General features: G+C 38.6%; 1 protein-coding gene across 1 annotated transcript; it reads right to left on the reverse strand.

Annotated features, from left to right (window-relative positions):
- Positions 1–2,113: 2,113 nt before the first annotated feature.
- gnai1 (guanine nucleotide binding protein (G protein), alpha inhibiting activity polypeptide 1) lies at positions 2,114–19,498 on the reverse strand. Its single transcript, XM_066666909.1, has 9 exons — positions 19,118–19,498; positions 11,633–11,675; positions 11,216–11,357; positions 10,824–10,981; positions 9,256–9,384; positions 7,248–7,377; positions 6,981–7,134; positions 6,206–6,414; positions 2,114–5,391 (listed from the first exon to the last, which is right to left on the reverse strand). The coding sequence occupies exons 1-8, from the start codon at positions 19,233–19,235 to the stop codon at positions 6,224–6,226; spliced, it is 1,065 nt and encodes a 354-aa protein (XP_066523006.1). The 5' UTR covers positions 19,236–19,498; the 3' UTR covers positions 2,114–5,391; positions 6,206–6,223.
- Positions 19,499–26,187: the final 6,689 nt, after the last annotated feature.

Here is a 26,187-nt window from a genome sequence, read left to right on the forward strand (position 1 = left end):
GTGGTTTATAGATGATAGTGAGAAGTAACAGTGGTGTTGAAGGTGATCATGATTTGTGTTTTAAACAAAGTAAATGAGTAATTAGAATTTCTTCAAAATCCAACTTCAGCCTCACACAGCAGTCATTTTCATTTGGAACAGAAAATGCCAATAATTGGCTGGCAAACAAGGCCAATATTAGCCTCGTAAACTGACCTGATTAAGGTAGAAATAAACTTTTAAAAATGACAAAGAAGTGGGAAAGAAATCAGCACTGCTGTGGTTGTAATCGATATCAAGGAACCCACTGCCCCACCACAATTTCTAACAAAGTAAACAAAGATGGCCCTCCCCTTGCTGTCATAGAAAATAATGTGAATAGGTTGTGGAATGTACTACTTCCTTTAAAACTACCATTTTGAAGACATTCTGTGGAAACCTCATTCAATTTTTATTTTCTTATTTATTTTCTTTTATTTTCTTTATATTCTATTTTCTAAAAATGGTGGCTACTCATTTAAGGATGCATCAGGGGGGTCGTTAATAACATTTTTATAAATTAATGATGTGAAACACTGAATATTGTATCTTCTGCATCATTTTGAGTGAGTTTGTGAATGTGCAAGAAAATGAATGAATGAGAAAGAATGAGTGGGTGAGTGTAGTAAGCATGTCTGACAATCTAAAATGCATTTTTACATTGGCTCACATGCAATCATTTTTTGTTTTTTGATATTGTTACAGTTTATCACATAAGGGCTGAATTATATTCACTTTCTGAGTTCAGTGATACTGAAATTGTTTTGTTTTGTTTTGTTCTGAGAGCTGCTGTCCATACGGGACTCATTAGCCCTTTATCAATGCGGACTGTACAAGGAGTTACGGTATGCTGGAGGACAGATGTGCTGTTTCAGGGTCTGAGAGTGTAAACAAGCCGAGGTAAAGGTGGACTGTGGTCGATAGGCTCTCAAAACTGTAGTGGATAGAGAACTGCCTTGGCCTGCTTTGATTGTAAAAGAAGCCAAAAGAGAGCCCTAGAATTACTCCACTGTTTATAACTCAGTTCTCGCACAACATTCGGAATGATTTCAGTGTTCTGTGCTTTTTAAAATATAATCTTGCATTATCTGGCTGAATGCAAGTCAATGATCAGCGGGTAAAGATTAATATAGCAATGAAGCACTGTGGACTGAAGAGGAAGGAGAGATTAGGGAGAGAAAGAAACAGCAGGCCAGCAACAGAAAAAGCAAACAGATGGGTGGGAAGGAACAGACAAAGATACAGTGTTTGTGTGTGTGTGTGTGTGTGTGTGATGTGGAAAGAGAGAGAGAATGGGAGAAGAGTAAAAAGGAGAGAGGGAAAGACTGGCAGAAAGGGAGGAGATTAGCTGTAATGTTGCTATGCTAACACAGTCCAAAGGTACAAACATTAGGCGCTATTAATAACAGACCACAGGAATACCTCCCCACTGTTACCATGGAGACCTCAGCTGATGACATCACTCAGCAGAAAGAACCAGGAGACCAGAGAAGTGTAGGGGATTCTGGAGGGAGGGACATGGAGAAAGAGGAAAGAAAAGGACAAAAAGTGAGAAAAGAAAAGGTCAAGAAAAGAGAAAGAAACAACTGAGAGGAGACAGTGTGGGAGACAGAGTAGAAGAAGAAGAGAATGAGAATGATTAATTAACATGAAACCATCATTAGTCTTAAAATAATTTATGGAATTCTTAGGTCTACACAATCTTTCTCTCACTCTCTCTCTCTCTCTCTCTCACTCACACACACATATACACGCACACACACACACATATATACACACACACATATACACACACACATACACACACACACACACACACACACACAACCTATATAAAGACAGGATATAAAAGTGGCTTAATGATTTTAATGCCTTAGGGGATTGGATTGGTTTAGTTGTAATTTGACAGTTTACAGATGAGTTCCTTGTGTTTTTTTTTTTTGGTAGATATATAGAAACAAATAGAGTGGCATACTTAAATAATAATGTAATAATGTCCATTATAAATAGAAAAATCTTTCATAATAAAAAAAAATCATGGCCACAATTTTACAAAACTATCCCCACAAACTTCAAACAAATACGAAGGAGGTTGAAAGTGCTTTTTATTAGCAAAATAAGGACCATGAGTGTACAAACATTTCCAGATGTTTTAACACACAGAGAACACACAGACTGTGGTGGCAGTTATAAACATCATATTCACCATCATCATTACCAACATTACCTTCATCATCATCATCATCATCATCATCATTACTACCAAGATCACCTTCATAATCATCATGTGGTCTACAGGGACTAAGTGTTTAGCAGTGTGTGCGCGTGCGCATGTGTTTTTCTGAGTATTTGAGATGGATGCTGGGATTGAGATGTGCACACACTCACACACGGACACACAGACATAGCACACACCCCTCAAACCTCTCAGCGTCTATCAGGAACACACTTCATCTGAAGCACTGTGGAATTTTCTTCTTTTTCTCCTTTTTGTTGCCATGGAGACATGGAGCTTTGGATCATCACTCAGTTCCCAACATTAGACAAATGCAAACACACATGCATAAACACAGACACACAGATCCATTCAGACCCATAGTGTTGAGATGTTTATCCCAGAGGACACAATCAGCAATGGGCTTGTCAGATCAGAAGCAAGACTGGAGCTTGATTTTCTCTCTCTCTCTCTCTCTCTCTCTCTCTCTCTCTCTCTCTCTCTCTCTCTCTAATAATGAAAGTGTTGTTTATGTGATGGGGACAGATTTGGTGAGGCACCGGGTCTGGACCAGTTTTTATGGGTACCATATTCTTATTCGTTGGTATTAAATCTCCTCAGAAGTATCTCCTGTATGAATAACTTGTGCATAATGGTATTTTAAAAGAATTGGACTCCTTCACAGTTGTAATTCAAAATGATATACTTTCATTCATTCATTCATTGTCTGTAACGGCTTATCCAGTTCAGGGTCGCGGTGGATCCGGAGCCTACCTGGAATCACTGGGCGCAAGGCAGGAACTTTTATACTGATCAACCATAATACTAAAAGACCCTCTTATATATATATATATATATATATATATATATATATATATATATATATATTCCCACAAATAGTATTTGGCACCAAGACATTAGCAGATCCTTTAAAAGTCCTGTAATTTAGACCATGCACATCCATGGATCAGACTTGGTTTTCCATAACATTCCACAGATGAAGTTGTATGCCAATTTAACACCTTCAACTATTGTCAATGTTTCTTAAACCAATCTTAGGCAATGTTTGCAGTGTGGCAGGGCACATTATCCTGCTGAAAGAGGCCAATGTATTTAGGGATTACCGTTGTTATGAAAGGGTGTACTTGGTCCGGACGAATGTGGTGGGGAGTACGCATTAAAGTAACATTCGCATCAATGGACATTGGTGCCCGAAGCATCAGAATGCCTCTGTTGGCTCGCAACCTTCCTCCTCAAGTGCATTCTTGTGTCACCTCTTCTCCTAAGAGAGGCACAGGCATCCAGCCATACCCAGGGTATAAAAAAATATGAGTTATCAGACCAGGCCACCTACTCCCTTGGCTTTATAGTCCAGGTCTGATTCTCACCCTGTATCTAGACATTGGGACACCATTCAAAATGTTATTAAAACACAATGCAATGATGTACAAATCTTTTAAACACTATATGTAATAGAAAATAATGCAACAACTATAGTTCAAATAAAAAAAAAAATACTCGCCCATTTTGAATATAGTACCTGCAGTACGTTCCAAAAATGGAATGGGGAACAAAATAGTGTCTCAAAAACAGTGTTTCATAAGTAAAAATAGGGAGGGTTCCTGTGAAAGACTGTGTTGGCAAATTGCAAGAATTCAAGATATAATTGCTCAACTTTATAAAAAAAAAAAAAAGAACTTGGGGATTTCATCATCTGTAGTGCCTAATATCATTAGACGATTTAGAGAATCTGGAGAAATCTCTATATGCAAGCGACAAGGTCCCAAATCCATATTGGCTGACTGTCTTTGAGCCCTCATGTGGCACTGCATTAAAACAGATATGTCACTGTAGTGAAATTCACTGCATGGGCTCTTCCCAAACACTTCCCAAAACCACTGTCTATGAGCGCTTAATGCTACAACCACAAATGCAAGTTAAAACTGTATAATGCAAAGAAGTAACTTTTAATCCAGACAAAAGGGGCGAGGGATCATCCAGCTTGTTCTAAGTAAACAAGAATCCATGATAGTATAAGTGTACAACAGGTTTGAGAGCAACATGCAGCCATCCAGATGTCTTCTTCTGGGAAGGCCTTGTTTATTTCAGTAAGTCAAGGCCAATCCACATTTTTTGTGGCTGACAACAGCATGGCTCCTTAGTAAAAGACTGGGTGCTTAACTAGTCCACAATTTACCTACTGAAAAACAGTTGGTGCGTTATTAAATAGAATAACACTATAATGGAGACCTGGGGAGGCTGAGCGGCAGAAATCCTATAACAAGCGGGAAAGGGAAAACATTTCATTTTCAGAACTACAGTGACTGGTCTCCTCAGCCTCTTAAGGTTTACAGAATGTTGTTAAAAACTAGAAGAGGTGATGCTACACAGTGGTAAGCATGTCCCAGTACATGCATCAAATTAAACATGGGCAATTTTTGCAATAAACTATAAAATTCCTTAACTTTTAAAATGTTGTCTGTGTTGTACTTTTGGTTAATTTTGTGGTTAAAATCATTTCCACATCATTTGGTTTTATTTACAGTCCCAACAGGCTGTTGGTGGTTTTAATCTTGTGGCTGATCAAAATATATTCTCATGAACACAGTTAATGTAGAGTAATATTTGCTTTCTATGTGATACTTTATTATATTTTTTCTTCATTTTTTAATTTTAGAGGTTGGTAGATATTGAGCAGGCAATAAATCAAACATGAGACAAACTGCAGAAACACATGCCAAGGCACAAAAACCCAACAACCAGACGAATTAAAACACTCCTCTGTTCTCCTCATAACATCCACCAGAAAAACATCTCCTTCAAAGGCAAACCTCCTCCGGAATGAGAAATCGGCATAAAAATAGGTCCTTTATGTCCATAAAAGAATGAGAAAATAAAATGTGGGGACGAATGGAACAGACCAGCGACAAGCAACAGTTGTACAAACATCTGATGAACTCATTTTCTTTTTTTTTTTTTTCTTCTTGAAAGCGCTACTGTTTTTCTTTTTTAAATGTCTCAAGACTGAAGCATAAATAAAGCATGTGAATAAGATGCGATGTACAGCACAGTGTCTGGGAGAAAATACTCTCCACACAAAACAAACACAGGAACCACAGTCCAATATCAAAACACTCAAAAACTGACCATTTCTCCATCTGCAGGGAGAGAGAGAGAGAGAGAGAGAGAGAGAGAATTAATGTGATTGGCATTTGCTAATATTTTAATTACATTCTATGTTGAAAGTTCAAGACCAAAAAAGGAAACAGGAAAAATTAATAAGGGAAATAAGCAAGAAAGCAGGGATAAAAACGAGGACAATAAAAAGAGAAGAGATCTGTTGTTGTCTCATTGTTATTCAGTGCAGTTCTCATAGGGAAAACACTACAGAGCTCTCGCTCATCTCACTAATGCCACTTACACCTGAGCAGTACATTTAAATAACTGTTCACACACACACACACACACACACACACACACAGGGACAGATCACTAAATAACTGCCTTCACAGATTTGCTTTATAGAGGTAGAAAACTAAAGTGATAAATTGAATAAAATAACTTAAAAGTTTGTAGACACTATTGCTGCACATCCTCTGAAATGAAAATGTTTACACTAGATGTTGGAACATGCTGTGAGGAATTGAATGCATACAGCAATGAGAGCTTTTGTGATGTGATTATATTTTGCTCGTATTCACCATGCCAGCCCAAAGATACTGAATAGAGCCCCATTAAAGCCAAGAACACAGTTCCACTGCTCTACAGCTAGGGATCCTTTGAAGCACTTTCTAAAGATTCAAACTGAACTAAACTCAATTAAGGACACTGTAGATTCAATGATTCACTGAAGAGTCAGAATCAAACCTGAACCTGGATTGCAGATGAAAATAAAACAGAACTAAAGTCAATTCTCTCTCTCTCTCTCTCTCTCTCTCTCTCTCTCTCTCTCTCTCTCTCTCTCTCTCTCACCACAGCAGCAGAGAGTTTCTAGAAGAGCCCACAGTCCTTCAGGTTGTTTTTGATGATGACGTCTGTGACAGCATCAAAGACGAACTGGACATTTTTGGTGTCTGTGGCGCAGGTGAAATGTGTGTAAATCTCTTTTGTGTCTTTCCTCTTGTTCAGATCTTCAAACTGACACTGGATGTAAGCTGCCGCTTCTTCGTATGTGTTGGAGCCTGTTGGACAGTAACACATGCTTTATAATAGCTAAATGATTTGGTTAAATAATCAACATTAATCAGTTCACAGTTATACACATATATTTAGTTATTTTATTTTATGTTGTTTTTAAATAAACTTTGAAGCGCTGTTGTTTTCAAGTTAGTTGAAAAAAATGGAGATACAAGGTTTTGTTGGGACACAGATGATGGACTAGTGTTGTGAAAGTTTGATGGCTGCCAGGAGAGCAGCAGGAAGTTCAGATACTGATGTTGGATGAGTTGTTCTGCACCCTTCTCAGATGTGCTAAATGGAGATCCATCACTCCAGAGTATATACCTGACTGCTCCACGTTCTAATTCTGTCTAAAGTTTATCACAAAAAATTATGATTTATGCTCATATACAGCTGCTCCACAGTGTCCCAAGCATGTCATTCCATAATTGTCTGTGAGATGTAGTAACTGTGTGTACACAGTCTGTCAGTACCCTGTGCACCTTAAACTACCTTAATATTTTCATTATAAACATAAAACGTATGATATTAAAAAGTAATTAATATACTGCATTTTGATTAGAGTTACCAGCATATTCCGGGTAGCAGATGGTGAGTGGACTCTTCTTTATTTTCTCCTCGAATAGATCCTTTTTATTGAGGAACAGAATGATGGAGGTGTCCGTGAACCATTTGTTGTTGCAGATACTGTCAAATAGTTTCATACTCTCATGCATCCGGTTCTACAGAGAGAGGGACAGGGGGAGAGAGAAGGAGGGCATAGAACAAGACAGAGTAAGACAATGAAAGTATGAGTGGTTTTGCCTAATTTTCATACTACAGTATATATCCTCACCATCTCCTCGTCTTCCGCCAGAACCAGGTCATAGTCGCTGAGAGCCACACAGAAGATGATGGCCGTCACTCCCTCAAAACAGTGGATCCACTTTTTCCTCTCTGACCTTTGACCTCCAACATCAAACATCCTGCAGGAACACCATTTACTTCAGATATATTATCATTAATCACAAGCAAATACGGGTTAGCTGCTATGCCAGTGCCTAAGTACATTGTGCATTGTCTTGTAGTGTCTTTATTTGTTTGTATATGTGTGTAAATCCATTAAAATACCTGTTTTCACTCCACACAGAAACTATACTCCGACTGGCACAATTTATTACATCCACTTTATACTAGCACTCTCACTGGCCACTTTACTGAAAACACCTGACCCTTACAGCTCCACTATGCACAATTAAAAATTAAAAATAGACTGCATCCCATCTGTTGTCGCACAGTTTATCACCCACTGCTTCATTCATCACCTGTTAGAGGGAATGCTGTTTTCCAGATATTAGTGTTGGACCAGTCCCAAGTCTGTCTGTCTATCTAGTTTTATGACAGTATAACCCTTGAGTCTATCCAAATGCAGTATATTTTAAGACCTGATTTAGACCGGATCATGCATGGCACATATCAGGAGGTAGACTATTCCATATTGTAGATGCGTAGCAAATGCACCATCACCCTTAAGCTTCAAACATGCCTTAAGAAAGGCCAACAAATTTTGTGAGATGGATGTGAGTAATCCCTGCGTGGTTGACAATCTAAGTATGTTTGCAATTTAACAAGAAGCTAAGCCTTTGAGTGTTTTGAAAACAAATAAGAGTACTTTAAACCATTTCCTGAATTGTGCAGGCAGCCACTGGAGTGACAAAATGTCACAAAATGAATGAAAGGTTTATGCTTTTAATACATTCTGAGTTATAAGAGTCTGTTTCTCAATACAGAGTGTATTTGTCAGTCAAAATATAGATTAGTATCCAAGAAATCACCAAGGTTTTTTACTATTGATTTCTCACACTGGTACAAACATCCCAAATTATTAGAGATGATTTTGGAGGATCAAATAAGATGATCTGAGACTTGCAATTATATTTACGTTTAAGACATCTATCAGATGCTCTTGTCCAGAGCGATTTACAAAAATGCTTTGCGTTCAGTCTGACACAACCTGCCTTTATTTAATTACTGAAAATGACCAAACATCCATCTTTTAATGTACACAAGGCAGTTATTGAGAGACACTAAAGTGCAGCTATCATTAGGTTTCAGCAGGAGGTAGAGCTGTTTATCATCAGCATAACAGAGAATATTAATATCATGCTTCCTAATAATTTGCCTTAGTGGAACATTTATAACGAAAAAAGGATGGGCCCTAGAATGGACCCTTAGAGAACACCACTGGTCTCTTCAGCAGAAGAAACAAAAACATTGTAAATATTTACAGCAAAGGTTCTCAAGGCTCAGTCATTGATGTAAAAGCTTGAACAAAACATTATGATCAACAGTATCAAAACCAGAGCTAAGATCCATTAACATAAGAACAGCACAATTTCCTGAGTCAGTGAGCACTAAATCATTAGTCATTGTCAGTGTGCATGGCTCTGGAATTAGACTGAAAAGGCTCTAAAAATTATTATTGAAAACAGGTAAAAGTTGAGAGAGGCTATTGAGATATTGGTCTGCAACTGTTAAGAATAGTGGCATTGAGATTATTCATCCATTCACTAATTCATTGACTGCAACTGGATATCCAGTTGACACCTGGAATCACTGGGTGCCACGGGGGACACCACCTGTGCCACCATACCGCCCAGCATTAAGATTATTTTTTGTTTAATTATTACTCTACCCCAGTGCGTCCCAAACACTCTCTGCATTAACCCCCTTTTGTAGATACTGATGTATTCTGCCAGGCCCCACTCACAATAGCTCATATGGAACAACTGTTGTTGTACACTATACCATCCAAAGTATTTAGACACCATTTACAATGACAATTACAGTTCTTCAGGGCTCACTTGAAGTGCAGATCTTTGAAGGTGAAGTGAGTCTCCACAATGCCAGTGGTTTTTACGCGTGTCCTCAGGACGTCCTGCTGCGTTGGGATGTATGTGACCTGTGATATCCTGTCCAAATCATTCAGATAACTGTGGACAAATCATACAAGAGAAAAGGCTTTGATTTTAATAGCTCAGTAAAGGACATTTGGTTTATTTTGGAACATCATACAGGTGGTTATCCCATGAAAAAAATTAACCATAGTGCATGTTTAGCTATTTTACCATGAAAGATGTGTTTACGTGTTATATGTCAGTGAAGCTGGGTGGTGGGTTAAACATTTCTGTGTAAAACCAATGAGCAATGCTTAATAATGCATCGCTATATTTTAACATTAAATAAATACTCTGCCAATGCTTCATGAAAAACAGACCATAATATATATATATATATATATATATATATATATATATTTATTTATTTTTAACTGTCTAATAGTTAAATCTTTTTTTTAAGAATAAGGTTTTTTAAATCAGTGTGAAACTTGTCAATATAGAATATTCCTAAACAGTAGCTAGAAGCTGTGCCTGTTCGTGTTCATCTGTGCACTGGGAGATACAGGACTAGACATACTTTTGACAGTGTGTTGAATCAGCCAATCACAGGCTCAGAAAACAAAACTGACCAATCAAAAATAGTGGCTAAGATATGTTTTTGTTTCAATAAACATAGTGAACTTAACATAGCTTGCTGTAATACAGATGCACAGAAAGGAAAAAACAGCCTAAAATCTAGGGTTTGCTGACCAACAGAGGTCAAGGAATTACACAATAGACAGACAGACACACACACACACACACACACACACACTCACACTGTACTGTGCCTGGTGACACCACTGCTTACGGAAACAGTCTTGCACAATAAGCATCTGCCCACACACTCTCCCATACACACACACACACACATCCACACCCACACACCAAAGCACCCATTGAGAATAACAGCACATTTTTATCATTGCTTTTTGTCAGTGTTTTTGAGCAGCAGGTCACAGAGTGAATGTCACTGCTATTTTCACTAAAACAGCAAACTTCTAAATTAAAACAATCACTACATTAGACCCTTCTTCAGCACAGAAACACACACAACACACACAGCTGATCTGGCCCAGTTACCCAAAAGCATGTTAGTGTGTCTTATCTGGTAGACTGAGTGCTCAGTGTGATGCTCACTCTTCTACATAAGAGGAATATTTCTGTAAAGATGTTTGTGGGGAAACTCAGTCATGACCAATCTTGACCATTGGCTCTCTTTCTTATTTTGGGGGCTTTTTATTTATTTTTTGAGGAAGACACAATTTTAAATGAATAAGGAATATCAATGTTCATTTTTGATGAATATCACACATTATGATCAGTTTCACATTTACAGATAAAATCATTTATATGATTATAATCGAATCATAGAAATATTAGAGCATTAGGAAATAACAAAAGCTATTTCACCCCCTAAACTTCCTGTAGTGTATTTCATTCTGCCAGAAATGTTCAGAATCATTCACATTGATGTAAAGAGAGGGCCTCACTAAGCAGCAGAGTCATTTAGCTGATATTCTCTGGAGCGACTGAAGCAGGCCTGCACTCCTCCATCCCTCCACAGTCGTTTTATCACTCCGGCCAGTTCTGCCGTCATAAAGCCTTCCTCTGCACTGCCTGCTAACACAAACAGCTGCCGAGCATCATCCTGAAACACACACACACACACAAACACAAACAGCATACCATTGGTCATTGACGTTTATACATATACATCAGTTTAGAGTTTGTATGCTGTCTTAGGTAGTTTGCCAAACCATTTCAATTAGCTCACTGCTAAATTATTTCTAAATAAAACATGTTTTAAAAATTTATATATTTAAAAAATCAGAATCTCTATGACCTCCATTTTCCTCACCCTCCCAACACCCTTTCATCTCACCGCTCTTGCAGCATCTCCAAAGTCGATCTTGAGGCGACCCATGGCACGAATGATGGCGATGATGGACTGGATGGTGTTACTGTAAACCACAGCTTTATACTGTTTACACTCCTCCTCAGAATATCCCGCCTCATGGATGATTCTAGACACAGAGAGAGAGAGAGAGAGAGAGAGAGAGAGAGAGAGACAGAGAGAGAGTCAAGAAAGCATGACAGAAGGCAGTGGGAGAGAATGACAGGAAAGAGACAAAAGAAAAAAGGTATGAGAAAATGGTGAGACAAGGTGGATAGGTAATGAAAGAGAGAGAGAGAGCAAGGAGATGAACAAGAATAGAGAGACAGAAGGCAGCAAGAGAAAGGTAGCCAGTTATTTTGAAAGCACACAACTGATTTAGAGATAAAGACACAATCAACTTACTTCATCTGCTTCACAATCGTACTCTTCCCTGATTCACCAGCACCTGAGAGAGAGAGAGAGAGAGAGAGAGAGAGAGAGAGAGAGAGAGACATTAATAGGTGTTTGGAGAATCTAATCACAAGGGCAACAGATAAAAACAAAAATGTATGCAGCGAAAACACAAACGTGGGTGTTTTGTTGTGGAAAAATGTGTTGGAAACATTCACAGAGTCAGGACACCCTGCAGAATTTCACACACACTCTCTATCATTCTCTCTCTTTCTGTCACCCCAGTTATTGCTCTTTTACTCTCTAAATAAAGCACACTCTCTATCTGTGTGTATACGCACACACACACACACACAATGTATAATCACTAGATTAGTTACACCGACCTTGTATCTACACTCACTGTCCATTTTATCAGCTCCACTGACCATTCAGGAGCGGTCTGTATTTCTACAGTTACAGACTGTAGTCCATCTGTTTCTCTGCATACTTCCTTATCCCCATTTCTCCCACTCTTCAATGGTCAGTATCCACAAAGGACAGGTACGATTTGAGTGGGAGATCATTCTCAGTGCGGCAATGACACTGATATGGTGGTGGTGTGTTAATGTGTGTTGTGTTGGTATGAGTCGGTCAGACACAGCAGGGCTGCTGGAGTTTTCTAACCCCTCAGTGTCACTGCTGGACTGAGAATATATATATATATATATTGGTTTTATTCTTTTTCTGTGTCTTTCTTTCTTGATGTCCCTCTCTTACTCTCTCTTTGACTTTCATCTCTTCCTGTATTCTTCTCCCACCCCTGATATTCCAGCCGTCTGTTGCTCTCTCCCTCTATGTCTCTCTTCCTCTTTCTTTTTCCCTGCTCCCTCTCCCTAGCTTCATAATAATATAATCACTACACTCCTTCCAACAAAAACAGATGTAACACTTCAAACCCATAGCTAGAGTAATGGCTTTGTGTGTGTGTGTGTGTGTGTGTGTGTATTCATATTCTTGCAAATTCTTCATCATCATATTCTTGTGATCAAATTCTTATTTTCTTTTTTGTGTGGAACCCTCTCTGGTCAACACATATTATTACATTTTAAGGTGAATATATGTTTTAAGGTAAGGTACAACCCACACTATTAATACACTGTATGGCCAATTGTTAGTGGACATTTACCAAATAAAGATTCCCTATTTATTGAAGTCTTTAAACTAGACATTTGAACATTTTTATTGTTATTTGTGCACTCCAGATCATCACAGCTCTATCCCTCCAAACAACACAGGCCCATTGCTTCACAGCTCAACTGTGGGGGATTTATAACTCTCTAATAATGAGATAACACTGCAAACTAAACCCTGCAGACTAGGGAAAACACCACAATATCACACTGATAATAAACCAAGCAGTGGAACAGGACATACTTTATCAGTGACAGAGACAGCAGTAAAACTAACACTGCAGAAAATATCCAGACAGTACAGCTACCAAAGCTGCAGATAAATATTATTTCAATTTTTATGTTAGTTATCGATCTATTAGCTATTACAAGCACAGAATATTATGCAGCAAAATGTACACTCCTCATATAAAACAACAAAAACAACATTAGAATCTGTCAGAAAGAATATGGGGAACATATGAACACTATAGAACTGTGGTTCTCAAACTGTGGTATGCGTACCACTAGTGGTATTTGAAGCAGCAAGAGGTGGTAAGCCAAATGACCTCAAAAACTTTACTATTTAATTAAGAAATTTATATCTGAAAACTATATTTATAGCTGAAAACTATATAGTTTTTATGTGTAAATTGCATAATGTTTCACAGTTTTCATAATTATGCCTCAATTAAATTCATTTGTGTTGTAGAAAAATACAAGGTGCTACACGTAGATTGTTGTTGATTACGTCTGTAAGGGAACAGCAGGTGCGGGACAGCGTTCCTCCACCCTTTTGTTCCAGTGAGGGAACACGATTCCCCAGTTTTTTAAGAAATCAGTGTAAAGAAAGCCCAGTTTTAGCTGCTTAATGGACGTAAGCAAAGGCCAGTCCTTCTTCACCTACTGCTACAAGAGAGCCACTGTGAGCACCTGCCCCAAACCCCCACAGCACTGTTTTTACCTGTATTCGATTAAAGCACATTACTCATATTAAATTGACCTCTTCTCATTTTTATTTATTTCAAAATGCTTATTGCCCATAAATTTTAGATGTTCTCATAAATGTATAATTGTGTTTAAGACATTTAGTTTAGGCTTGTTTGAATTCTCTCTATAATTTTTAGTAATTATTAGTAATTATGTGAGATAATTTTGTGTTAAACATGAAAACTTTCAAGTAAATAACAAGCAACAAAAACATGCAAAATGTCAAGCAAGATTTTGCTTTATGAACCCTGAACAGAGGAAGAGGGGTGCAGATGTTTCTGTGGTAAAAATCATAGGTGGTACTTGGAGATGTTGGTTTGATAATGGGTGGTACTTGGTCTAAAAAGTTTGAGAACCACTGCTATAGAACTTTAGATAGATAAAAAAAAACTGAAGACATATCACCCCCTAGACTTCCTGTAGTGCATTACAATATGTCAGAATAACCATGTGGTTCATATGAGCATTACAGAGCATTAGAGTTTAACTTTCATCTTGTCATGCCCCTCTCATATGACATTTTACATCAACTCAGCAATAAAACACAATGCTGTGTATAAATATCCTATCCAGCAAAACAACACCTGTGCTGACTGTGTGTATGTATGGGTAATTCATGCAGGAACTGTGTCCACCCTTTCGCTCTACTGATATCATCAGATGACTAAAACATCAAAGGCTTTCTAAGGACAACAAACACACACAAACACAAGCTCTTGCAGGCCTCACTCTTTTCAAGTCCATGTTATCAAAAACCTCTCTCCCTCCCTCGCCCTACCACAAAATCCAATCAGTATCCCAAGAAAAACAAAACGTAAACCCCTGAAAAATGTTAATTCTACCACGATAAGATGCTTTTCCCCATTAAGAAACAACTCCAGTTTTTCAGCATGGAGTTTAAAAGCAGTGGTGTCACCAAAAATGGTCAAAATAGATCACAATGCTTAAAACACTAGTAGCCTGAATGTCCAATGCTCAAGCCTGAATTTAGTTCATTTTTATAGATAACTGTGTGTCATACAATGTTAGAAACTACGTAATCAGACTATTACAGATAACAGAACAAGTCTACTCAGTAATGAGTTGGGCACAAAGTTTGCAATCACGTGTTTAGCATTCGAAGTTTTACACTGGAGCTCCATGATCAATGTAGCTAACAAGTACTGTCATCTACAGACCTGAATCATCACACATTCAGGCTGTATGGAAAATGTAAATAATGTCTAATGGACTCATAGTTTGATTTCTGACATTGTGATGAATCTCGTGGAGGCTAAAATTAGTATTAGTGTGGTTAATCCTGCTGGGAGAGCAACAGAATAACCCAGCGTGTATTAAACACAGAGGCTAAACTGGTCAAATGCAGCACTGGTGTTACTTTAAAGTATTTACAATCAGTCAGGTCTGTAATGATCATGTCAACAGTTAACAGAGGCAAAAACCAACCATCTATGAAATTACAGTCAAGCCTTTAGGTCTTCAAATGTCTTGTTAGTTTTATGGCACTATTGTAATCTATATTATGTCAAAAACAGGCATTGAAAGATGGACTTTTGATTGGTCTAAAAGGGAAGGGAGTTCCCCCAGTAAAACCAGGCCATTTCAGCTCCTGCATATACTCTATGCTTTATTTGTTAGCTCTAGTGCCATGAACTGAAGACACATCTTGTCTGATTTACTATCATTTGGGTAAAGTGAGAGTAAACTGCACATTCGATATTTGGTCAAACTATCATTGGTAACACTTATGCATTAGTTAACTCTAAAGCAGTTAGCTCTGCATATGGTGAATTTGTAGTGTGACTATTAGCTCAAAATACAGAGAGAGGGGGAGAGACAGAGTGCCCTGTACAGTGGAGCAGCTGTCTAATCTGGAGAGAGATTTTCTCACTGTGCAGAATGTGAACTTTGTTTCTATAATTCATTAAAATAATTACTGGTGGAATTACCCAATTGGGGTCCTAAATAAAACGATAAATCTCCAAAAATTAATCAACAAACTCAATCAACCGACACATTGTTTACTTTCAATACACCAAAACTTTGTCGAGTTTTGAATGACAGTTGTGGCAGACGTAGAGGAACTGAAGCAGGGCTGATATGTAGATTACTCAATTAACTGGAAAATACTGGAGAGAAAAATCAATTCTATAATGTAACATTTTTTTTATTGCCTTAATGTACACAGAAGCTATTATGTGCTTAATTTATGCAGCAGCTTCCTCAAACCGCAAGGACACATTCCAATTCCAATAAGACTTCAAATCAGCAGCTAAAATAACATGCACAAACACAAATGCACGGATGGGAGGAGGAAAACTCTCCCAACCAGGAGATCAAAATCCGTTACCCTGGCATGTGGCCCAGTCAAACTCCATTACCACGATAAAAGCTTCCAGGCTTGTGACCCAGTCAACCTCCACGTCTGTGGTGCAAAGTCCTGGCTCTCAGGGCATTCAAACTCTCCTTCTGTTGTTAAATTCTAGTCAAAAATCGAGTTGGCCCAGTCTACCGAAATACAGTAAAGCTCCTAGATGCTGGCCCCATTAAATTCCTCCACCATGGAAAAACAATCTCCTGTTTCATGGACCATTAAAACAATATTTCTGTAGTGACCACCACCACGCCTAGGCCCAGTCAAATTCAGCATCTGCATCTTGTGACTCATGGTTTTGAAGTCTCCCAAGTGACTAGTCCAAAACCAAGCAAACAATTAATTGCTGGGGTAAGGAAAGAACATTTGACAATGCCATATACCCTCACAAACCTTTTTTTTTTTTGCACTTCACATGTGTTCAACATTGCTTTATATTTAACAGTAAGTTTGTGTTTGTGTGAGTGTGTGTGTGTGTGTTGCTAGGTAAAGTGATCTTCCCTTACTTCCTCAGTCCTTGGTATCTCTGTATTGGGTAATTTGAACAGGCTAACACACGTGTATGTGAGGAAGAGAGAGAGTAATGGACCTGTCTCTGAAAACTGAGACTTTGGAGTAAAAGATTCAGGTGACTGCAGTAAACAATGCAGTGCTTAAGATTCTTTCAAGGACAATTCAGTATTCTTCACAAGAGCACATCATCATATTAATTTCAGCTTCAGGAAACAACAGTAAGGTTAACTCTGATGAATTTTTGATTATTTACCTGTCAGTAAGAGACAATTCATTGGTCAGTGGGAGGAAATATGGAAGGCTATTATTTTTTTATTGTGCCCATATATAAATATTGTTGCAGAAGCTGTGGAACTGGAGGTGATGGAGCTCCATCCAGTACCAATAACTGAATTGACGTGGAGTGCAGAACAAATCATTCTAACATCTACCAAAGCTTTTCCAGAAGTGTCAGACCTTCAAAATCTAGGCATTTGTACTGAGGGACTTTCTCACAGTTGCTGCTGGGCTGAAATTTGCCCAACAATCGAAAACATCCAGACCACACCCTGTGGGTCGTGTCCACAGATGAAGAACTAGAGGATGACCAACACATAATGTGAAGCAAAAGAAAGACTAGGGTTCAGATTTATGTTTCTTCAGAGAAAAAGAGCCCAGGAGTTTCACCTGTATCTTCTAACCACTTCCACAACTTACATAGTGCAGTTTCTGCAGTGCTGAACCCATTGGCTCTGTTCTCCCTATTACATGAAGCAATGATTTTCAAGTTAAAAATATAATGTAGTGTTCCTTTAAAGGTGCAATCAGTCATTTTCCCCAGTGTCTCTTCCATCACTTTATTAAAAACTAAATTATTATACTGACAGCTAGTGGTCTAGATGCAGAGATTATGTATAAATAAATCAAACATGGCCACTCATTTGAGGGGACCCACTCTATAAAGCATAAACTGATTCATTGAGAGACTACAAAACCACTAGATTCTTCATTTGGTGTGTGTTGCATTTTATCAATGTTTAATTCTATTAGCCACATTTTGCAGGTAAGAATGACTTATTGCTCCTTTTGAGTCTCCTGAGCCGTTAACAGGCAAATTTGAGCCATAACGTTTTCCTCTGGGAAATGAAGCTTGAATGCAACAATCATCCACAAAATATCTGACCTCGCTGATCATTTAAAAACACACTTCCATGTATTTGATCTTGTTGTGAAACCTGCAGGCAGCAGTGATGATGATGATGTGGAGTGTTTTTTTCTTTTTTTTGGTCAGGCTTTTTGCTGCCATCTGTTTAGGTGGTTTGGTGTCTGTGTATGTGTGTGTGTGTGTGTGTCTGTGTGTTCTCAACCATGTTGACTCACTTGGCTCAAGATACGCTCAGTGATTCTCCAATTCTCATTTCATTTTCACTCCTGACAAACATCCTGTGTTGTTTTTTTCTCCTTATACTTAAAAACCACCAGAACACTAAAGACAAAAATGAACAGCGAAGCAGTGGAGATGAATGGAGCCATGGGTCAAAGCTTTCAGTTGTGCTTGATTGTGTGTGTGTGTGTGTGTGTGTGTGTGTGTCTGTTAGTGAGTCTATGTTCTTCTGTTTTGAAAAGGCTAGAACTCTGAACACAAATAACTATTTGAAAGCATTACTAGTTTGTTGCCTGGTTAAATTCATCCTCTCTATTAGATGTTTATATATGGTCCATTAAAGAAGCCACAGAGAAAATGGTTCTTGATAACACTTATAAGGGTTCCATAGTTTGTCACTGCTATATATAGAACTCTTTTTGCTATGAATGTAAGGTACACACATGATAGGCCAAACATTTGCTGTTTGTTGTTTCCCATCATTACAGCTACACTATCAGCACCCTGTGGTCAACCAGTATGTATCTACCACCCCCTTCCAGTGTGTTCTTTGGCTTCTGAGACTTTGTATTACACCCTGTAATCACTACTATCGCCTACATTTGCAGTATGCATTATTACTGCCCCTTCCAAAATGTAGAACCTGCTGAATCAGTACATATTACTAACCCCCCATATGACATATCCCTCCTCAAGTGTGTTCAGTGGCTCATTGTGCTCTGCCTCATATCCAGTGTGTACTATTTTCACCTGCCATTTCCAATGTGTATTGTAACACAAAAAGTTGCTTCTGTTGCCCTATACGGCATGTATTACCCCCAAAGAGAACATAAACACAACCATCCATAGATTATTACCGCTCGCTTTAGTGCATTCTATGGCTCATGGGATTGTATCACGTCCAGTGTTATCAACTCCTTCATTTCCAGTCTGTATTATTACTGCTCCTCCAGTCTGTAGTCTTATGACCCACTCTTCTCTTGCTCAATCTATTATGTATTAGCCACCTCCGGTCTCTTCTGCACTCCCAAGGCTCTATATCACACCCAGTATGTGCTTTTATCACCCCTCCCATTCCAGTATCTATTACTGGAACCCTATCTTACCCAGCAGCAGTAGCTTGACCTCGCGTGCCGCTTTCTCTCCGTCGTCCCGCAGATTGCGGTCGATCATCTTACTGCGCTCCACCGCCGCTTTATCCTCGGAGCTCAGCGTGCAGCCCATCTTTACACACACGCACTCTCACACACACACACTCATACACACTCTCACACACTCACATCAACGATCCCTTGCGCACACACGCACGCCCCTGCGTTGATTAATCCGTGAATGATCGGCGTTTTCTTCTTTCCCCTCACACACATTAAAACACACTCCACCCGCGCGCGCTACTCGGTACACATCAAAGAGCCGCCGCCGTCGCTGTTCTCTCCTCTCTCCTTCCTGCTCTACAACACAGAGGCGCGCGCGCACTCCCTCCTGCTCCAGTGCGCGCGCCCGAGTGCGCGTGCTCGGATTTGTGTGTATGTGTGCGCGCGTGTGCGCTGAACAATAACGAATTGAACTTAAGTCTGTGGCGATTATTCTGTTCTGGACAATTCATTTCCCTTTTTTTCTGTTATGTTTTGTTGTTTTACACTTACATACTGTGGTCCGTTTGTTGCTATGCATACTTCTCCATCCCATTTCAGTGTGAATGCTGAACTGAGAATTGTCCAATGAACACCAATGAACACCTACAGTCTACAAGGTGGACCAAAAAATGTCGGCGTGTCTAGTGTGGAGAGTAAGTGAGCAGTGTTTCAAAACTCCAGCTGAAATGCTGTGGCTGATCCACTCGTGCCACCTGAGATAGGGCCTTGAGTGCTGTTTTTTTTTTCCAGTGGTGTTTCTCTGAATATGGGTTTTCGACATGCATGACTCCATGAAAACAGAAAGTTTTAAGTGGCTTTAAAAGGTTCAAGAATTGAAGCCTGAAGGAGGAGTGGAGATAAAAATAAATGAACACTGCCCTCTGGTGTCAAACACATTTAAACTCGGTCCATGATGAGTGGCAGCTGGATTCAGAACTGAAGTGATGAGTATAACAGCATGATACATTCTGACTCGAGTACAAGTAGAAGTAGGCCAAGAAAATAATATCAAGTTCAAATGTCCTCAATTTACAGAGCTGCAGTGGATCTATCAGCACAGGAAAAGGAGTGTGTACCACACACATCTTGTCTGTTTGAATCATTTTGGGCTACAGTAAAAAAGCATAATATTGAGCTAAATTTAGGAGTTTGAGTTTAGCGCTGTTAGTGCATTCATTTTATTAAACACCTGATATTTTACCGAGTTAAGGAACATTGTGGGAATATGCTGTAGCATAAGGACAACACCGGGACAGGTGTGTTAAATTTATGCAGCTTGATCTCCCCCATCATAAACAGACTATTTGGCCAAACATTTGTAGACATATGCTCCTCATTTCTTCTGAATTGAAGGCTATTAATCAGGAACGTGTTCCTCTTTGCTGTAGTGACAGTCTCTATTCTTTTGGGAAGGCTTTACACCAGGTATTGGAACATTTCTGTAAGGATTTGATTGCATTTAGCCGCAAGACCATTACTGAGATTAGGTACTAATGATGGATGATTAACACTGGATTTTTTTTTCTTTCAAAATCTAATCCCAGGACTATCATGAATCAGTGCCTCTGGTGTCGAGAAACATGTTCATAAACATTTATATGAATGGAAGTCAGGTTCCATTCATTACCACAATGACCACCAGACTTTTTACATCGTTTACGTTTCCTTTTGTGGGAATCTTGGAAAGTGAGTGGAATTTGTCTTTAAATGTTCATTAGATGAATATATTTGTAGAAAGATAGCATTTAATATTATTATTATTATTACTATTTGGTGTCTGTGTGTGTCCATTTTGTTCATTGTATCTCTCTGAACAGACTCTGTTGTGTTGTGTGGTGAATCTAGTTTAACTTCCTCAGAGTAATTCATCTTTAAAACCCTCCTACTAGAGCTTCCAGTCTATTTTAGGCTCAGCCTCAAATTACAGTTAAATCACAGGGCTGTCTGTGTGTAAAATGTTCACATAACAGCGAGGGGGTGGTTATTGTCCCCTTTAGCGTTTAAGCCACTGCTGTTTCTCACGACTCTGAGGCTTTCCTCACAAACAGGGGAAGAAACAACATCATTGACATCACATTGGTATCACGCAGTCCTCCCCACACTTTGTAAGATGTGGAAAAACCTCATGGAACTGTGTCGTAACTCAGTGACTCACTCATTCATTTACAAATACATGTTTAAGAAATGTTCCAAAAGACTGGGTGGTTTGTTTGTTTGGTTGTTTGGGTGATGCACAGGGTTATACTGGCTAGTGTTGTTCAAGACGGTGTGACCTGCCTCTGAATATCACAGTCCATTCAATGTTAAGTTGAATGGACTATGAGAAACTTGGCAGGACCCAACAATGCTATTGCCATTAATGGCTATATAGTGTCAAGCTATAGAAGTCTCAGCTTAAATGTTTGTCCCTTTAAAAATGTAGCCCTCCTCAGATTACATTCACACACGCACACACACTGGTTGTTTATTTGTTTGTTCCAATTCAGCACTATTTTATGAATTTAAAACCTCTTTAAGTAGCTGAGTGAGGGAAAACTACAAGAGCTACACGCAGATAAACCATGTAGAAAATCCCAGCCGAGTTGTTATGACTTCCTAATGTTTTTTTCAGCAGCTCTTTTTTCCTCCTCATTTTTTTTCCCGTTGCTCATGCTCCCCACAGACTTTTCCGGATAAATCTTCCACTTACTGCTCTCTCCCTCAGTCTGTCTCTGTGTGTCTCATTTACATATCACTGAACTAAACACGCTGTTTGTAATGAATAGTGGAAGTAGTTTGGAGTTCAGTGCTTTAACAGACAGTTTCAGAGAAGACTCCTGGTTAAATACACTCTAAACTAAACTGTCTCTGAGGCGCTTCCTCTCAAGGGAATGTCTCTTGTATCTTCAGCTAAAGAACACAGCAGCGCCATGTTGCATTTCAGCTGTAGATCTGTAAACTGCACTGATTGTACACACCCTGTTCCAACTCCAGGCGTTGTGTTTTGTTTTTCTGTTTACAATACGGTGAAACATTTCAAATTATTTATAGTGATTTTATTTGACTCCGATTTCAATTCAGTGGTGGTGATAGGAACCAGACATCTGTCTTCAAAACAAATACAGCATCTTATTTACTCTCCACATCCAGCAGTGAACTACACGACTGAATGTGTCTGAGGTGAATGCAACCAGCTCCTAACACTGACCTTCAGAGATGTGGAAAAAATATTATATAGTATATATATATATATATATATATATATATATATATATATATATATATATATATTATATAGTAGACTACTAGAACTCTGCTGCTGTAATCTTTCTTTAATAAAAATATTATATGCAATCAACTTATTAAAGAATGAGAAGCCAACCTTAATGTCTATCAGCGGCAATATTCATGTGGAAAGTGGAGTGAACTATTTAAGGAATAAAATTTAAGGGTGCATTTGTGCTGTTTGTATCTTTGTTTCTGACAGTGAGATGCTGAAAAACTTAGATTGTTCCCAATGACCACTAGGGGGCCATCAGCCAGCATTCTAAATAGTCTGTCCAGTATGTAAGATGTTTTTCTATTACATGCAGCAGCAGAAAAAAGGTATTAGAAAATAAATTTTTGTTTATTAGTGGTACAAACAGTGTAAATATACTATTAACTGTACAGCAGAGGTAATAAGGACTACTTATGTTCCCTAAAGTTCCTATACATTCCAGTACATAAGTTTTTTTAAGTAAACAGACAGTAAAAAATTGTTTTAATGTTTTTAAGTGTGTAGCACTCCCATTGGTCCAAAAAAAAAAGCTAAATCTCCAATGTCAGTTCTGTGCTATTAATTAAATATAGTTGTCCTTGTCTTCTTTGATGTCATCAGCACTATAAAGAGGCTAAAATGCACCTGAAGATAAATTAGATTAATTTAATCACTAACAACTTCAGAGGAAATAGAAGTACCCAGTGATTTCTTCAAATACAAAAAAGGCTATTGAGTAAATGTAGCTAGTCTCTTACCCCAGACTGGTTAAACCCTACAACACAGCATCTGGTCCTCCAGAAGGATGAACAGATCTGCTTGAAGGACTTTCAGACAATCGTGTGTGGGGAGAATACTGAAAATCTACTTAAAGTGCCCATGTCCCACATTTGTATTGTACAGCTGATATTTAAAGGGTTGTTTTCAAAGGTCATAATTCATGTCTATAATTGCCATTCTCCAACTTCTCTTTCTTCCATATAATTAAATTCTAAAGTATTTCAGGTCGTCTCTGGTCACGGTGACTCTACTGTTGTCGTCATGGCAATGGGGTTCAGTTGGTCTCAGCTAGCTCTTATTGGCTGAATATTAGAAATCCATTTCCTTGCAAAAAAAAAAAACATTTCTCCATAGACTTCCACTGAAAACTGACTTTATATTTTTGTCTTTCTTTAATATATTTTATTTCTTCATCTTCCATTATCTGCTCTGTTCTCGGTTCTTTATGTATTTTTTCCAGTGATTTGACTTGCTCTTGTTTGAATGTAAATTGATAATACACTCACTGCCAATCAAATGTGAGGGAGTGGTTTTAGAAGCATGAGCTTCAAGTGTCCATGTTTAACTGTTTATTAAATCCTATTACGCTGCATACATTACTAGCCCCTTTTCAACATTTTTTAATGGTTAGGACCTTGAGAGAACAACACAGAGCAGGTATTTTCTGGGTAGTAGGTTATTCTCAGTGCTGAAGTGACACTGACGTGGTGGTGGTGTGTTAGTGTGTGTTGCACTGCTAAAACTGGACCAGACACAACAGTTCTGCTGGAGTTTCTAAATGTCTCAATGTCTCTGATGGTATGAAAGTAGTCCACCAAACAAAAATATTCAGCCAAAAGCGTTCTGTGTAGCAACAGACAGACAGAATCATCTTTGTTTTCACTGCACACAGAACCATTACAGAACAATGGAAAGCAGTTTAGTGTCTAATTTGCGAGTGCGGACCACGCTTATGAAGACTGAAACGGGGAGGCGAACTCCCTACCCTGGGATTTTTGGGCAGGAGGTGCTTCAGGGCTGAGGGGAGGAGTTCAGATGTGGCCCTTCTCCCAAAATTTTGTAATTGCATACATAACCCCAATCATATTTTATCATATAATTCAGATACAAAACCTTCCTATTTACAACTGGAGATATATGCATGTATACCCTCATAAGCAGACAGAACGTAAAGTGATGTTTGTGTGAGAAGAGAATGCCAGCAGCAGTGGTACAAGGATGTTGCAGAGTCAGAGACATATATGGTGTGGTGGACTGTAGGTGAGTGGTAACTGTGACTGTTTTCAGAGACACTTCAAACAGCAAAGAAGCAGGGTTTTTTCTTCTCTCATCTCTCGGTTTGCGTCATGACTCGTGCATGAATGTGGAGCAGCACAGTTTGGCTGTTGCCATGACGACAGAGATGAAAAAAACGGTAGAATCATCCAGTCAGGACTGTTTACACGTCAAACATGTGTGTTTACTTTTGTGTACCAAATTGTTCTAGTCTAAGTATATGTTGTAATATATTATTATCTGATTATACATTTCAGGGTGTTATTTCATGCTCAGAATGAAGTTTGTTTTATTGAAAATAATAAAAACATTAAATTTTCTGATGAGGCTTTTTCTTTGTTATAAAATTCGAGTTTGATTAATGAGATAAATCATAACGAATTAATGCATAATAATCAATTATACATATATCTGTTGAACAGTTACAGTTATGAACTGTAGATAATTAAATCATATCATAATCTTAAATAATGGAAAGACTGTATAGATTTTCCTATTTAAAATTAGTGCATTTAGTTACAGACGTAGGACTAAATAAAATGATCTTGATCAGTGTGGAATTGTTACTTTCAATGCTTCATTATCTTTATCTTCAGCTTGTCTCCTTTTTGTTGTAGCATAACCTCTCAAAGACTTGAACATATTCTCTTACAGGGCAATGTAGGCCATTTAGGGCTGGTTTACCATTTCCAAAACTGAATATCATCTAGATGAAACATCTTGCATGTGTGACAGCGCTGTCCTCTCAAAGCTGTCCTCCCTCTGCATCTATGACTGAGGGGGTCCCATGGGCACTGGGGTGGCTACACATCACTCTGTGTGTGCGTATGTTCGCTGCTTCTAGTGCTCTAGCATGAGTGTGTGCCTGTGTGTGCATGCCTGTGTGCATAACTGTGCACGTGTGTCTGTGTGCGTGTAGCATAATTTATTTGTATGCTGTGCACTGAAAAAAAAGTTTACAATTATGCTTTTACAGTTATGACATGATCAAATATTCATATAATTATTTATGGTAAAAACAGGCACAATGTAAAAGTTGTATTTTCACATTTGAGTTAATTCATTATCTGTAAGTGCTTGTCCAGTTCAGGGTCGCGGTGGGTCCAGAGCCTACCTGGAATCATTGGGCGCAAGGCAGGAATACACCCTGGAGGGTGCGCCAGTCCTTCACAGGGCAACACAGACACACACACACATTCACTCACACCTACGGACACTTTTAAGTCACCAATCCACCTACCAACGTGTGTTATTGGACTGTGGGAGGAAACCTGGAGCACCCGGAGGAAACCCACACGGACACAGGGAGAACACACCAACTCCTCACAGACAGTCACCCGGAGCTCGAATCGAACCCACAACCTCCAGCTGTGTGACTGCGACACCTACCTGCTGCACCACCGTGCCGCCCACATTTGAGTTCAAATGTTTTTAATAAATGTTCAGTGTAAATGTGGTCTTAATGATATACGTGACACAACCATGTAAAACTGTTTATATATTTGTGGTCTCAGATTTAGCATGATAATAAAGCATTATTAAATTTTTCCTTAATATTCAGTTCATATTGAGTTATTATTTCCCTATTTTTGTTGTTCAGCCCAGTGTTTGTTTTAGGCTCTGCTATCATTTTTCCGGAACTTGCTGAACCTGCTTAAATAAGAAATACACATGTATATGGCCTTGCTTGAACAAGAACAAGAGTCTGAGGACAAGATAATTATAATCACAGACTGTAAGTTATGAA

Source organism: Hoplias malabaricus, chromosome 4 (assembly GCF_029633855.1).
Source record: "Hoplias malabaricus isolate fHopMal1 chromosome 4, fHopMal1.hap1, whole genome shotgun sequence".
Taxonomy (NCBI): Eukaryota; Metazoa; Chordata; class Actinopteri; order Characiformes; family Erythrinidae; genus Hoplias; species Hoplias malabaricus.

Coding starts and splice junctions, on each gene's coding strand:
- gnai1 (XM_066666909.1), bottom strand. CDS start 19,235: ATGGGCTGCACGCTGAGCTCCGAGGATAAAGCGGCGGTGGAGCGCAGT. Junction 10,982..11,215: donor TTGGAGATGCTGCAAGAGCG/GTGAGATGAAAG, acceptor TGTGTGTTTCAG/GATGATGCTCGGCAGCTGTT. Junction 7,378..9,255: donor TTCAAAGATCTGCACTTCAA/GTGAGCCCTGAA, acceptor GTGTTCCTGCAG/GATGTTTGATGTTGGAGGTC.